The sequence below is a fragment of the Aythya ferina genome (assembly GCF_964211825.1).
Source record: "Aythya ferina genome assembly, chromosome: 9".
In the NCBI taxonomy this organism is placed as follows: Eukaryota; Metazoa; Chordata; class Aves; order Anseriformes; family Anatidae; genus Aythya; species Aythya ferina.
In genome coordinates, this window is record NC_140305.1 from 8,558,694 (window position 1) to 8,572,066 (window position 13,373).

The 13,373-nt window shown below is 43.2% G+C and overlaps 1 protein-coding gene across 10 annotated transcripts in view; it reads left to right on the forward strand.

Moving 5' to 3' along the window:
• SPSB4 (splA/ryanodine receptor domain and SOCS box containing 4) overlaps positions 1 to 13,373 on the forward strand; it is a 142,295-nt gene that overhangs the window by 70,548 nt on the left and 58,374 nt on the right. For all 10 annotated transcript variants that reach the window (XR_014695991.1, XR_014695992.1, XM_084529646.1 and 7 more), the window contains one exon: positions 6,274 to 7,129. Coding sequence is in view for 8 of the 10 variants with exons in the window: in XM_084529646.1 (XP_084385772.1) it covers positions 6,436 to 7,129 (694 nt within the window). In the remaining 2 variants the exon portion in view is untranslated. The remainder of the gene's footprint in view (positions 1 to 6,273; positions 7,130 to 13,373) is intronic.

Consider the following 13,373-nt stretch of genomic DNA (forward strand, 5'->3'; position numbering starts at 1 on the left):
TGAGTTTATGGTAATCACGGAATCACATGTATTCCTGTTAAATACCCTGAAACAAAAGTACGTTTTCTTTCAGTAATTTTCCAGTGGAATGTTGCAGCTCTAAGTAGGACTTGCATAGCAAAAATAATAATAAAAAATTGCATTGTGTTACTGTATTTGTTTTACAAATTACATTGCTATATTCTGAGAAGTCATTATGCAAAAAACATTTACAGAATAGAACTGTTTTTGTCATCTTTAATGTTTCTTTGGAAAATTAATCTTTGTGTCTAAGACCAGCTTTCAGTACCAGAGAGGCGTGTTCCAGAAACCTGCAGAGATATGGAAGGCTTACAAACAAACCATAACTTCAAAACAGCTCGGCTCCAAAGTACAGTAGATGGAAGTATTTAAAAATATACATTCCACTGTATTCAGAGCTACTCAAGATTCCTTCTGAATTCTTCATGATCTTACTAAACTGCTTCTAACTCTGGCGGTACAGATGGTGTGGTATTTCAGATTATTCTAATTCCAAGCAGCTAAATGCACAGTCTATTTTAACAACAAGCTTATCTTGAGTTTTGAAACAATTACATTTTTGTAACATTACAAAACAAGTCACCCTTTATGGATGAATGTCCTTGGGATTTCCATGATCTGCATTCCTTTTAGGAATTGAAGTTATGACTTACTGCTGCAGTGTTCATCCCACATGTGAAATGTTTGGTAAGTGCGCATGCAGCGCAAAGTTTTATCCGTAGCACATGATTGTATAGGGTATCCAAGCATTTCTGGCTGGCTGCATTCTTGCTGTGTATTCCATTTGACAGAGAAAGCCAACATTGTTCAAGATACACAATAAATCAACAATGTTGGATACCGGGACCTATAGTTGAAACCAAGCTGGCCAATCTTTTTAGGGTGCCAGGAATGTGTTTAGTTCATTGTCGCCCTCAGAACAGTGTTGTCGTGATTTCGTGGCTGTTTGTGCGCTGCAAACATAGGCCCTAGACATTGGGCCTTGTGCCTTTACATTTTCTGTGTGGAGTTGAAAGTCCTTGTTCACAAACGTGTGAAATGCTTTTCACTGACTTGTCCAGCACAACATGGCCTGCATTTCTCCTCTTCGTATCCCTCCAGAAGAGAGGGCAGGACTAGGGTTCGATTCGGAGTGCTCGAACATTTCGGGTGTCTGTTCTGTTCAGGCATCTGGAGAATGAACAATTTTCCTGCCCATTGAGAAGAGGCTTCTGTGGCAACTCCTCCTTGCTGTTCAGGAGTCCTGGCTGGTAGCAAAGCCCATGCCAGCTGGGAAGGTGGCAGCAAGGCCTGGGTGCGTGAGAGGATAAAAAAAACATGACCAGAGTCGATAGCATAAAGCATCAGAACTGTCTGTTTGGATTGCTCATAGACAGAGGGGTCACCTTCTTGGCTTTTTTGGACGGATGATTACAGTATCATTTGTAGGGAATTACCTAGCTTCTTTTCACTTTTTGGTGGTGTCACTTTAGTAGTATTAGCACAAGCCTTAGCATGTTGTTCCTGTAGGTTTGAATTGTTTCTCTGGTATCATTTCTCATCTGTGTTTTTCAAGTTTTCTGCGTGTCTGGTTCCTAGTAATCCACAGGGAGACATAACCATGGATGCTGAAAGCTGACTTTGCAGAAAGCATGTTTCTTTTATCAGCAGTTATGTTCTACCGATGCCAACATACTGAATTGCTAAAAATGCACTGTATTTAATTACAATGAAGTGATATCCCAGCAAGCCTTTCTCTGGTAAGTATAATTTGTGTTTTTATTGTGAATAATTTCCCTAAATATTTTGGCAGTCTGCATGAGAACACAGCTAAGCGACGTTGACGCACTTTTCCTGTTTGGAGTTGGCTTGTTCTTGTACAGTACGCTTAATGTAATCATCATACCCTGACAGAGCGTGGCATGAATGTGAAACTGTGAGACAGAAATCATTTAGGTCACACAAATTAGCAGTCTTCTCAGCCAGGGCTTCCCAGTTGCTAAAGGACTGCACTAGTGCCGTTTGTTTTCTCTTTCCATGAAAATAATACTTTTTTTCCACAATATCTTTTGTCACATGGATGACTGATGAAATTTAGTGAAATTTAGTCTCTAAACAGATATGCTGAGAGGTTGTGTATATTATGCCAAACTGAAATATTTTCTTTTTTCCTAAGTGCTGTGGTGGTTTGAAAATGCTAGAGGAGTGAAGCTCTGGGAAAGCAGTGTTTTCAAAATCAAAATTGACATTTAATTTGCATTCAGCGCAAAACTATGCAATGAAAATGCATCTTCCTCTACTTTGAGAATACTTTTGTCTGTGTATGCTGTTCCTGATACTGATTTTTAACTGCAAGAAGATGCAGGCAAGGACCTAAGTTTCTCTCAGTAAGGTAGTATGAGTGGCAGGAGTTGAATGATGGTGCTGTGCTTCAGCAAGATTTTGTCAGTTCGTGGGATGGTGAGAAGGCTTTATTTATTTTTTTTTTTTGACCAAGCATTTCTGTACATGTGTTGAGTACACCTTAATCTGAAAGGAATAATCTTCCATCCTACTGGTTCACCCACAATTTATACTAATCCTGTGTTGTCTAGCCATTCAGTCCTGCAGAGAAAAAGCCAATTTTGTGCTACCTCTGCCAGAAAAATTGTTAGTAAATCCTCTTCCCCTTTTGAGCTTTGTGCTTGGTTTCCCTAACAAGCTCTGGTGAGCAATAATTGTGTATCTCTGTGGGGAGATGCTGACGGCAGCAGTGAGTAGGGCATTTCCAGGGCTTCTGCACTGGAGGTGTGGAAGGGAAGTAGGGAGGGGATGTTTGTTGCTGGAGGGAGCAGCCAGGCATCCTCCCCGCGCTGGAGCACGGAAGGCTTCACTCCTCTGACAGCAGCTTCTGACAGGGATGAAGGACAAGGGGATGCTTCTGCTGCCGTTCTTGCTTCAGAGCTGGTCTCTGCCATCTGTTTGGTGTTAAACAGGCAGGATGCAGACAAGGAAAGGGATTAGACGGTCTTGGCTTTGAGACAGGATGGTCCTGCAAGCAACCAAAGGGCCCGTTGTGAGCTGCCAGGAGGACTGTCTGCACGAGTCGCTCCCTGCGGGGCTCAGGTTAATGGTGCATGGGTTGTGAGCAGAAGGCATGCATTGCAAGCCCTCGCTGCCACCTCATAGAAAGAAGTTTTCCCATCAGCTCCCACTAAACACCAGTGATCAGAGCTGTCAGGGAACAGCTAGAATGGGGTTACACCTGTGCTGCTGTAGTGGTACGAAAGATTAAGTGTTGGCTTTGTTTTTGCGTGTTCTTGCCCTGCGATAGCTGAAGGACACAGCTGTGGTGGTAGTTGGCCTTCTGGCAGAAGCTGCGAACAGCTACCAGGCATGCACAGCTAGAGTGGGACAGTGTCGTATGTTACAGTGGGCGGGAGAAGGTTTCTGATGAAAGGCAGCTTTTGAGCGCTAAGAAGCTGTCTTACCTTTAATGCATCAGAAAATCAGATTTTACGTTACTGTTCAATTCTGTGTCCGTACAAAGCTATTGGGCAAAATGTTGCAGGATGTAATGAAATTGTTTGGTAGTGTCTGTATACAAACAGGCATTCATCTCTCTGGACTAACATTGTAAGATACGGTTTCAAACCAAAATAATTACTGAGCACATCCCAGAGCAAAGACACAATTGTGCTTGTATCAAGGTGCTTATAATGATGCATTTTACTCTTCTGAATTACTGATCTAGTTATTAGCAACCTATTTCTGTTACAGCTTGGGGCATATTAGCAGCAGTGTTTGTCTGTGGCTTGCCAAGTCACTTCCTTTGGTGTTTATTAATCTCTTGGTAGTTTGCCAGGTAAATCTCAGTGCCAAGATCAGTTTCTTATGTGATCAGGAAGTGAAACATGAGGATGCTCTCAGGACTTCCCTGGCCATCTCCCCTCAGCACGCTAACAGGAATGTGGTGATTGTCTTGTGCTTTAGAGATGAAATTTTCAAAGGCACATAGAGCTCAATCTTGTACAGGAATCACTGGGGTTCCCTTTGAACATCTGACATTTTTCCTCTTCATATTCTTCCTTCAAGCTCAAATAATCAAACATCTTTTTTACAAGGAACTATCCAGTTACTGATCATTGTCCTCCTAGGAAAATCTGATTATCTGATGGTATTTACTCCCTGTCACTTCCCTGTGTGTTTATTAGTGTCAGTATTTAGTTGCCCCCTGAATAATTAGCGTGGAATAAAGTATTGACCTTGCTTCAGTGGGCCACATTTGCCATCATACCCTGTGAAATGACCTATGAGCGCTTCTGCAGTAGCACAGTGTGAATGTCAGGTTAAATGTAGTTACTGTTTGGACTTTCAGATTCCTTTTAGTTGGTTTGGAAAGAAGGAAGGGGTCTTCCAAGCTAATTTCAGGTGGGGTAATTTTCAAGTTGTGGCTCTGTTTCAGTGAGAAGAAGCTGCTGGGAGACATCTGGAATCCTCCTGCAAGCAAGATATGAGGGGTTTGGGTGCTTATGTTTCATTTTGGTTTCAAATTGTTGAAATAGTTTTTTTGATTACTATGTTAATTTGCTAAGTTTCTGTGTCTTTCAGGTGAGCGAATGAGTATGGCTGTAACACCAGCTTCATGTGTTCTGTGTCCAGTTTTAGTGGGCGGGGGGGAAGAGGCTGTATTTCAGCATGCTTTTCTCAGCGCCACAGCTTAGTTCTTAAGTAAACTTGATGTATGCCTACAAGTTAACACAATGTTACAGAAATGTTTACAGTTTTTGCAAGTTACATTGAAAGACTGTTATTTGTATGCCAGCCATGTATGAGAAGGTGCTTGTAGATATTTGTCAACCTTGAAGACTGTACCTTGGAATTTTTCAGTAAGATAATTTAGGTTTTTAATACATGAAGGAAACACTTTCTTTAGTATTAGCCATAGTAAATAATTAAGAGGCTTTGTTCAATTCTAAAACATGGCAGCATGGATGGTAAATTTTACAGGTGTTCTTTTCATAGGCATGTATTTTGTTTTCCTTCCACTGTGAGTACATGTTTCTTGCTTGTATTCTTTCAGCAATGATCTTCGCAGTGAGACAGTAAATCTGGGGTAGAATTTCTTAAAAGAAAACAAACAAAGCTCTGGACCTGTGGCTTACCAAGTACAGTCTTGCAGAACATTTTTTTGCAAGACACTCATACCCCTGCCTGGTTTTGGTGCTTCATGAAAAGCAGCTGTCACTGAGATTGTTCATGCTTTTGCGAATTTGGTGGGTTTTGCTGCTTCTTAAAACACTTCATCGCTCTGGCAGTGAAAAGCAACAGGGGGGCTGCTCAGCCATAGGTGGGCATCCCAGGGCTAGGCACTTCGAAGGCCTGGCTGCAAAGGGTTGTACACAGCTTCAGAAACATCTTTCCTAGGTGCTTTTGACAACTTCCAGCAGAATTACCATGTTGTCTGTGGAAGCACAGAAATTACACATTGCAAAATTATCTGTTCCCGCTAACGTGTCTTATTGTCTTCCAGTCCTTCTGATCAGCCTAATGCTGCAATATAGAAAATGTGGGTTAGCTTGCTCTCCAGTACTATGAGCAATCTGTGCTCTGGCAGCAGCTGCCCATTAGAAATGTCTGCCAGAGAACTGATATTGCCCTTCTTCATTTGTCCTTCCATGTCTCCTATTCTCTCATTTCCCCTCTTTTTTTATCTCTATTATTAAAAAGACATATATATATTTTAAATTACTTAAGGGCAGCGTACACTAAAATAAACGTTTTAGATGTTGCTGTTTTTGCCATTTGCTGTTGGCTGTGTTTCTTCTGCTGGCAGTGTGGACGCTGAAGCCCTGTGTTGCAAGGGTCTAGGGGAGAGAGCTGCTGGGAACGGAGGGAGACGGCTCCTGAGAGAGTGAAACAAAAGGTGGCAGTGAAAGTGAAGCTACAGCTGAACGTACAGTTTATTGCTGTTGCTGGGGAATACTGTACGCCTGTTTCAAGACTGCTGCAAACCTGGCCAGACAAAATGGGTGGAAGGGCAGAAGGTGGGGAATGTCTGTATCCGATTATGAATTGGAGGAAATGACTGTCTGTGCTCTGCGCGCTGGTGGGCTCGGAGCACGCCGCCAGCAGGCTGCTTAGCGTTGCAGGGTACCGAACAAAAAGCAGTGAATCGTCAGCTTTTGTGTTTAAAATAACTACCAGGCTTACAAGAAGTTGTTCCTTAAAAATATGTTGTGGGTTTTCTGTTGGCTTTCTTAAACTAACTGGAAACTTTCTGCTTTTTTTCAGGAACGTTTTTTCTCTGAAAACATTGCTGCTAAAAAGCTCCAAACAGGAGAAGTAAATCCAGTCAGCTTGTCAGGTCACTGGCTCAGTGTAAAAGCGCTTTCATGAGGTAACGTTGGGCCAAAGTCAACTTTTCTTTCTCCTTTGTAAATCTGCAGCCAAGCAATGGGCCAGAAAATCTCAGGGAGCATAAAGTCTGTGGATGTGAGGGAGCCCCCTTATAGACCTGTTAAACGAGAGCTGAGAGGCCCAGATTTTTGCAAGCCCGCCCGGCTGGACATGTTGTTGGATATGCCCCCTGCCAAGCTGGAGGTCCAGTACAAACACGCGTGGAACAATGAAGATCGCTCTTTAAATATATTTGTAAAGGAGGACGATAAACTGACTTTTCACAGACACCCAGTGGCCCAAAGCACAGATTGCATCCGGGGCAAAGTCGGCTACACGAGAGGCCTCCACGTCTGGCAGATCCACTGGCCCACGAGGCAGCGGGGCACTCACGCTGTGGTGGGCGTCTCCACGGCCGAAGCTCCGCTGCACTCGGTGGGGTACACGTCGTTGGTCGGTAGCAATAGTGAATCGTGGGGCTGGGATTTGGGACGCAACAAACTCTATCACAACTGTAAAAACCAGCCTGGGGTCACGTATCCAGTCTTTTTGGAACCAGACGAGTCTTTTGTACTCCCAGACTCCTTACTGGTGGTGTTGGATATGGACGAAGGGACGCTCAGCTTCATGGTAGATGGACAGTATCTTGGAGTGGCCTTCAGAGGACTAAAAGGGAAAAAACTTTACCCCATAGTCAGTGCAGTTTGGGGGCACTGTGAAATTACAATGAGATACATCAACGGACTTGACCGTAAGTGTTAACGCGTTTCTTCATTGCGTTGTCTCTCAACTCTTCTCATGTAGGATTTATTTTCTTTATCTTTTCATTGTGAACTGAGTGTACTGGAGGAGGACTCTCCACCGTGAGTAAATTGCAACCTGTAGTTACTGCACACAGCTAACAACAGTATGGATTGTATCAAAATATTTTCTGTTGTGAGAATTTTCTGTTTCAGCCAGCAGAGTGGCAGGAAATCTGTGTGCAAAGAAAGCGAACAGACTGAGGGGAAAAAAAAAAATCTTGAGAAATTTCCAGGGTATATTTAACAGTAAAACTCTCGTTTACTTGAGGATGTGTTTTAAATCTATGGTTTTCAAATAGGATTTGTGAATCCTATAAAACTTTATGGTAGTATTGGGAACTCTTGCATGGTGTGTGCAAACAGGCTTGAATTCAGACCAGTGGGCTTGCTTGTCTGCAGGACCCTCAGAAGCAGTGGTGGATCCTCAAGAATCTGGGAACTCAGGTCAGATACTGTTTTCAGCAGTTTTTCTGAAATTGAGCTCTTCTCCTTGGTTCATTTCAGAAGGTGATGTTCTTCAGAAACACGGTTCATTGGATAAGCTTTAGCTATTTTTGATATAAAGGGACAAATCAAATGCCTTTGGTAGTAAGGAGCAGCATGTTGCTGCTGTGTCCCTAAAGTAGCCCACCAGAAGATGCTCTGCGGAACTGGGTTTTGTGCAGCTCTTCTGCGTTTGGGAAAGAGCGTGCTCTGCCAGAGCCACTTCTGCAGCACACGTTGGGCTGTGCCCAGCTGCCCACACGCAGCTTCTCTGCTGCTGGGCACTGCGGGCTGCACGGCTGAATGAGGTAGCAGGGAGTGGGACCTTGTTAATACTGGGTTATCTGATCCACAGGATGAACTGGGAATGGAAATACAGAGATTTAGCAAAAGCACATGGCTGGACTGAACTTTCTTTGGTTTTTGGACTTTATGAATGGAACTTGTTTGTATAAAAAGGGACTAATAGCAAGCGTGCAACACCTCTGCCTTTCAGTTAGTGATATTTAAAGGAATTTACAATTCCTTTCAATTAGGTTGGGATGGTCTATTTTTTTCCCCATCAAATTAATTCTCTGCTCATTAGCCTCGCGTCTGACATACAAAGTAGAAACATAATTAAAGAACTTGACCCTGTTAAAGATTGCTTTTTCATAAGCATCTGTAATAGGCACTGGGGGGAAGAATCTTTATCCACAGAAGCCCCGCAGGTTATTACAGTCAAATGCTAAATAGCTTCTTGAGTGCTTTCATACAAGGGAATATCAGAGGATCGTAAGTATTTTGCAATCACTCAGACGTTGCAGAGTTGTGTGCTGACTGCTTGCTACAGACTTTTTTTTGGAGGCTGGTGGGGGAGGGATGCTTTTGCAAACTGAGTATTTGTGTGCGAAAGCAGTTTTCATAATGCTGGGAATATCTGCCAAGCTAAGCAAAGTACTGCTCGGCTTGCTCCACCACGTCCTCAAAGGGAGGCGTTCTGCCTTCCTGCTGTACCCTCTGCAGGGCTGCTCGAGGGAGCCCCAGAAAGATGAAAAGAAGGGACGAGGATGTGAATGAGTTTGGTAGGAATTATAAAATAAAAGGGGCTAAGTGGGGAAGCATAGCTGTGGTCTGTGAGACGGCTGAGAGAAAAATTCCCATCCGGTCTCTTGTGGGATAGTTTTGCTGGAAAAGGCAGGATGGCTTCCTTAGATGATCCCAGAGGAAGGCAGAACAGTCGTGCTCAGGCATGAACCCATGGCTAGGAGTAAACGTGTAAACTAAGCTTTTATGTCGGCCTGAATGCTGACCTGATCATGTGAAGAGGAAGTGTAAAGGCACTTTGCCGTGAGGCACTTTGACATCCTGGAGTCACGTCATTTGTTATCACATGGTCACTGATCCCTTGCTGTCCTGCAACAAAAACAGCATTCAGGAAAGCAGAGTAGCTTGTCTCGCTGGTGCCCTGAAACAAACACCTTCTCTTCTCCGCCAAAAGCCTTTCTATCCAGCCCAGCATATGTGTGCTTGGAGGTTGTTGGTGGTGCTGCTTGCCCGCTTTTTAACCTTATGGATCCTCAATTTGTCCTGCAAGTATTTCGTGCTGCTGATTGCTGCTTTTGGTAGATCTGGCAGTCGCAAGTGAGCTGTTCCTGAAATTGTGCTGTCCAACAGTGACCGTAGCTGGCTGTTTAATGACTGACTGACACTGCTCAGGGCGCACATGGCAGCGTGCGGTGGCTCTGTGTGGTGTCTCACAGAGCACATGGACACCTCAGCTGCAGGAATTTCGAGCATTTTCAGTGCTTACTAATTAAACAGAAGACCTCTCAATACTTAAAGGCCTCAAGGTTAATTCTTAAAGGCTTTACAGGGTTGTAAACTTTGCATTTCACCTTGTTTTCAGAAAGCAATTCAGTGAAAATGTAAGAGATGCTCTGTTTATATGTATTTTAGACTACAGAAGTCCAGAATACAGAATTTTGTCTCATACCTATTGTGTAATTTTGAAGATCTTGATGCAGCATATTCTGATGGCTGACTGGTAAATAGAAAACGTACCTGAGATGCTGCTGCTTCTTGATCAGAGTTTTTCAAAATATTTTATCTAAAGTAAAATATTTCTAATGACTCTAAATCGCTTTTTTTTTTTCCTTTTTAAAAAAAATTATTATTTATTTATTTTAGAAGCATAGCTGTAAGAAGTCCTTCATAGCATACCGTAGTGGTTATCGTAGGGTCTCTAGAGAGCTGGTGAGGAATTCTGCTTTTCTTTCTGAACAGTTTGCATGTGTCGGGCATAAGAAATTGTTCAGGAGGTGAGCGATATTACTTCTCCTTCAATAAACATGAAGTGAAAAGAGGTGTACCCAAATCTTATTCAGGATCTTCAGTTTTCAATTTGACCTTTATCCTGCTTTTCTGACAAATTTTGGAGGCAGCCTCCCTTTTTTTGTTGGCTGGCAAGAAGCGTTGGTACCTTCTGAGTGGTGTATGTCACAGGTGGAACAATATTTTTGTATCTGTATGCAACCACTTCTGTGGTAACTTAAATGGGTATCAGATAATATTTTTGTTTATTTTGACTGTCAGTACTGCTCCTGTGTGGTAAAACTGCTACTTTCATAAAGAGCATGCCTAACTAAAGAACTGAACATCATTTTTTTGTTTGTTTGTTTGTTCTAATGAGTGGACAAGTAGAAGTCTTTTATAGCCTGAATGTCTGTAATGTACCTGTTTCTGTGCAGAAACACACTTCCTAAGGAGTCTTACGGGTCTGTGGGGAATCGTCCGAGCCTAAAATAGATTCAGGAGTGGCTTAGTGTTGCAATGAACTCCTTTCTTCAGGCAGTTTTGGGGTGTAGAAGGGAGTGTTGGTTTTGTTTTTAAGATGTTGTGAGCCTGGAGCTGCAGTAAGGAGGCTGCCCCAGGGTAGTCGTCGATGTTGGCAGCGGCCTTGAGGTGGCCCTGAGACAGAGATGGCTGTGATGCACGGGTAGGGAACAGTGAACAGCAGATTGAGAATGGGTTAGGGGGTGGTGGAAAACTAACAGAGCTGCTGTTTGAGTGGCAGGGGTGGTTGGGCAGCTGTAAAACGCAGAAGGGAAAGCAGAGAAGAGGAGAGGGTTAAGTGCTACGGAGCTAAGTGGTAATTTTTGTGTGCTTGGGGATTGTCTCCTTGATAGTTCCAGCAGTGAAGAATGAGGTCCTGCTGTTTTTTTTTTTTTTTTTTTTTTTTTTTTTAAATCTTCTCAAGGCTGAGGTTCAAGCCAAGAGTTGCACTTGATATGAAACAATAGTATTTGAAAGTCCATCTGAATTACTGATGGGTTTGAACAATATGTGCCATTTAAAAAAGCAGCTTTAAAAGTTCTTATTTAAAGCCTCACACAAGCTTCAGAAGCTACTTTGAGCATCACATGGAGGCAAGCAGTGACCTTCACAAGACAGTCTTTCACTCCTGTTTGGGAGACCCGGCACTGCAAATGTGTGTCAGGGTTTGGGAGGAAAGGGAGCAGGGCAGGATGGAGAGCTCTCGGTATAACCATGTTCAGTTCTTCCCTGATCTTTTATCCTCTTTTAGCAAATGCTATCAGTATTTATCGTGCTGGTGTTTTCTCAGTATCAATTTTATATCAGATTTCTGACTCATTGCTTATTGCTATAATAAAAAAAGAAGCACAAATGCACAGCAAAGGCAGTCTATGTTGTTTTTCAGATGCTTTTTTCATCAGGGTATGTGTGTGGTTAAAAACCAGCTAGGCTATTTATGTCTGTTGTCTGATGAGGAATCCTGAAGACTATTTATAGCCTGGAACCCAGAAATAGAGAAACGCTTTGTGCACTGCAGATCATGGCCGATACGCTGATACTTGTGTGTTTAATCAGTGGTGGGAGGACAACTGAACAGTGCTGTGCTGGGAAACCTGCTCATTGAGGAAATGAATTGAGCACAGTGGTTTGTTCTGATCCTTAAAACTACCCAACAGAGCAGTGTTTGAGTTCCAGCAGCACATGTTACAGGGCTGGCCCTGCCCTGTTCTGTGCTGGTGCGGAGGAACATGCAGAACGCGGCCCGTCTGCGCTGACAATGCAGGAGCCACACACACGGAATTGAATTATGCGACTAATAGGTACAAAATTGAGAACTGAATGTCTTCCTAGGCAGAGCGGATGCAGAGAGGCTGCAGGAAGGTTTTCCAGCCATAGCTGCACAAAGCAGAACTGGTGGGAACAAAACTGTGTGATCCCTGGGGCTGAGAACTGGCAGGGTGGGTGGGGGAGCAGCTCTGTGTGCCCATGGCAGCACAGCGTGCCCGTGGATGCCGTGGAGAAACAGCTGTGGATGTGCATCAGTGCTGGCCTTCTGGTCACATCTCAAAAGACTTCCTGGTGTCACTTCCAGATTTCTTCCTCCTGCAGAGCGCGCTTCCCCTGGCTGCATGGTGCAGGCTGCTGCGGCTGCTGCTTTGGAGGGTGCTCGCTGCTTGGGATATGCCGTGGGATGTGTCCGAATTAGAGGCAGTTTCTCCACGTGATCCAGACAATTTTAAAGAAAGCTTCAGCATGCTTAAATGAGCTTCAAAAGTCTTGAAATTGCACATGGAAGGAAAGAATCCTGACATGTTTATTACAACATATTGAGTAAACTATAAGAGCTGAAGATCTGAATCCCACCCCCCTCCCCCCCCAGTTTGTATATTTCTAATTATAAATCTTTAAACTATTTCTTGTGATTTGGCAAGATTTGGGGCTAATATGCCCAGCCAGCTGTCTGGTCGTAGTGTCTGATGTTCAGCAGAGCCAGGCTTTTGCTCCTAGAATTCTTCTGCCTTTTGAAGTTCCAGAAAGAATAACTCATGTTTAGATTGAAAAGAGACTGTAAGACTTTATAATAGAAACAACAGTATCCTAATAACTTATTTCTTCTCTTCTGTTCAGAATTTAGCCGTCTTGTCTTAAACTGATGTTTTCATTGATCCAAGAATTACATTTATGAGACATTTGGGATACTGGCTGCTTTTTATGCCTAAATCTCTTGCTTCTAAAATTAGGAGTTTTTATTTCAAAACAGTAACTTTGGCTTTCCCTTATATAATAGTATAATTGTTTTGAAGTATGTTACAGCAGACAGCTAATTTTCCTTTGTGTGGTATTTACGGTTCGTTGTGCTGTTTCGGCATGGAAGAATGCTTCTGAAGCTTGATGGCCCACTGCAGCTCTCGTGCTAGACCTCATGTAGCCCTTACACAATCCTGAAAACAAGCCTGATTATCTGGAGTTCAGAGAGATGGAAACATTTACAGCTCAGAAGAGAAGACAACTTGCCTATGAGTGTAATGACAAGTTACAGAAAACATCAGCGTGTACAAGTGCAGGCGTTGTTAACCTACACGTCCTTGTAGTGATCGGTGCCTGACAAAATGCCAAGGCTTTCTCTAAGCTGTTACTCTCCATTAGCCTGCAGCCTACTGCGTTGCTTTTTAAAAAATATCTCTACCTATTTACATCCCCAGATGAAGCAGAAGTGTTATTAAAAGTACGTGCTTCAAACACCTGCATCAAAGAGGTGACTTTCTGGCTGCATTTAGTGTCGGTGCGGCCCCCCCTTGAATATCGTGGGCAGTTCTGGGCTCCACGACATAAAAAGGATGTTGCTGTTGCTGGTGAAGTTGCAGAGGTTTTGGGGCATGGGATTTGTTCAAACCTTGTGCTCCTAGCCTCACA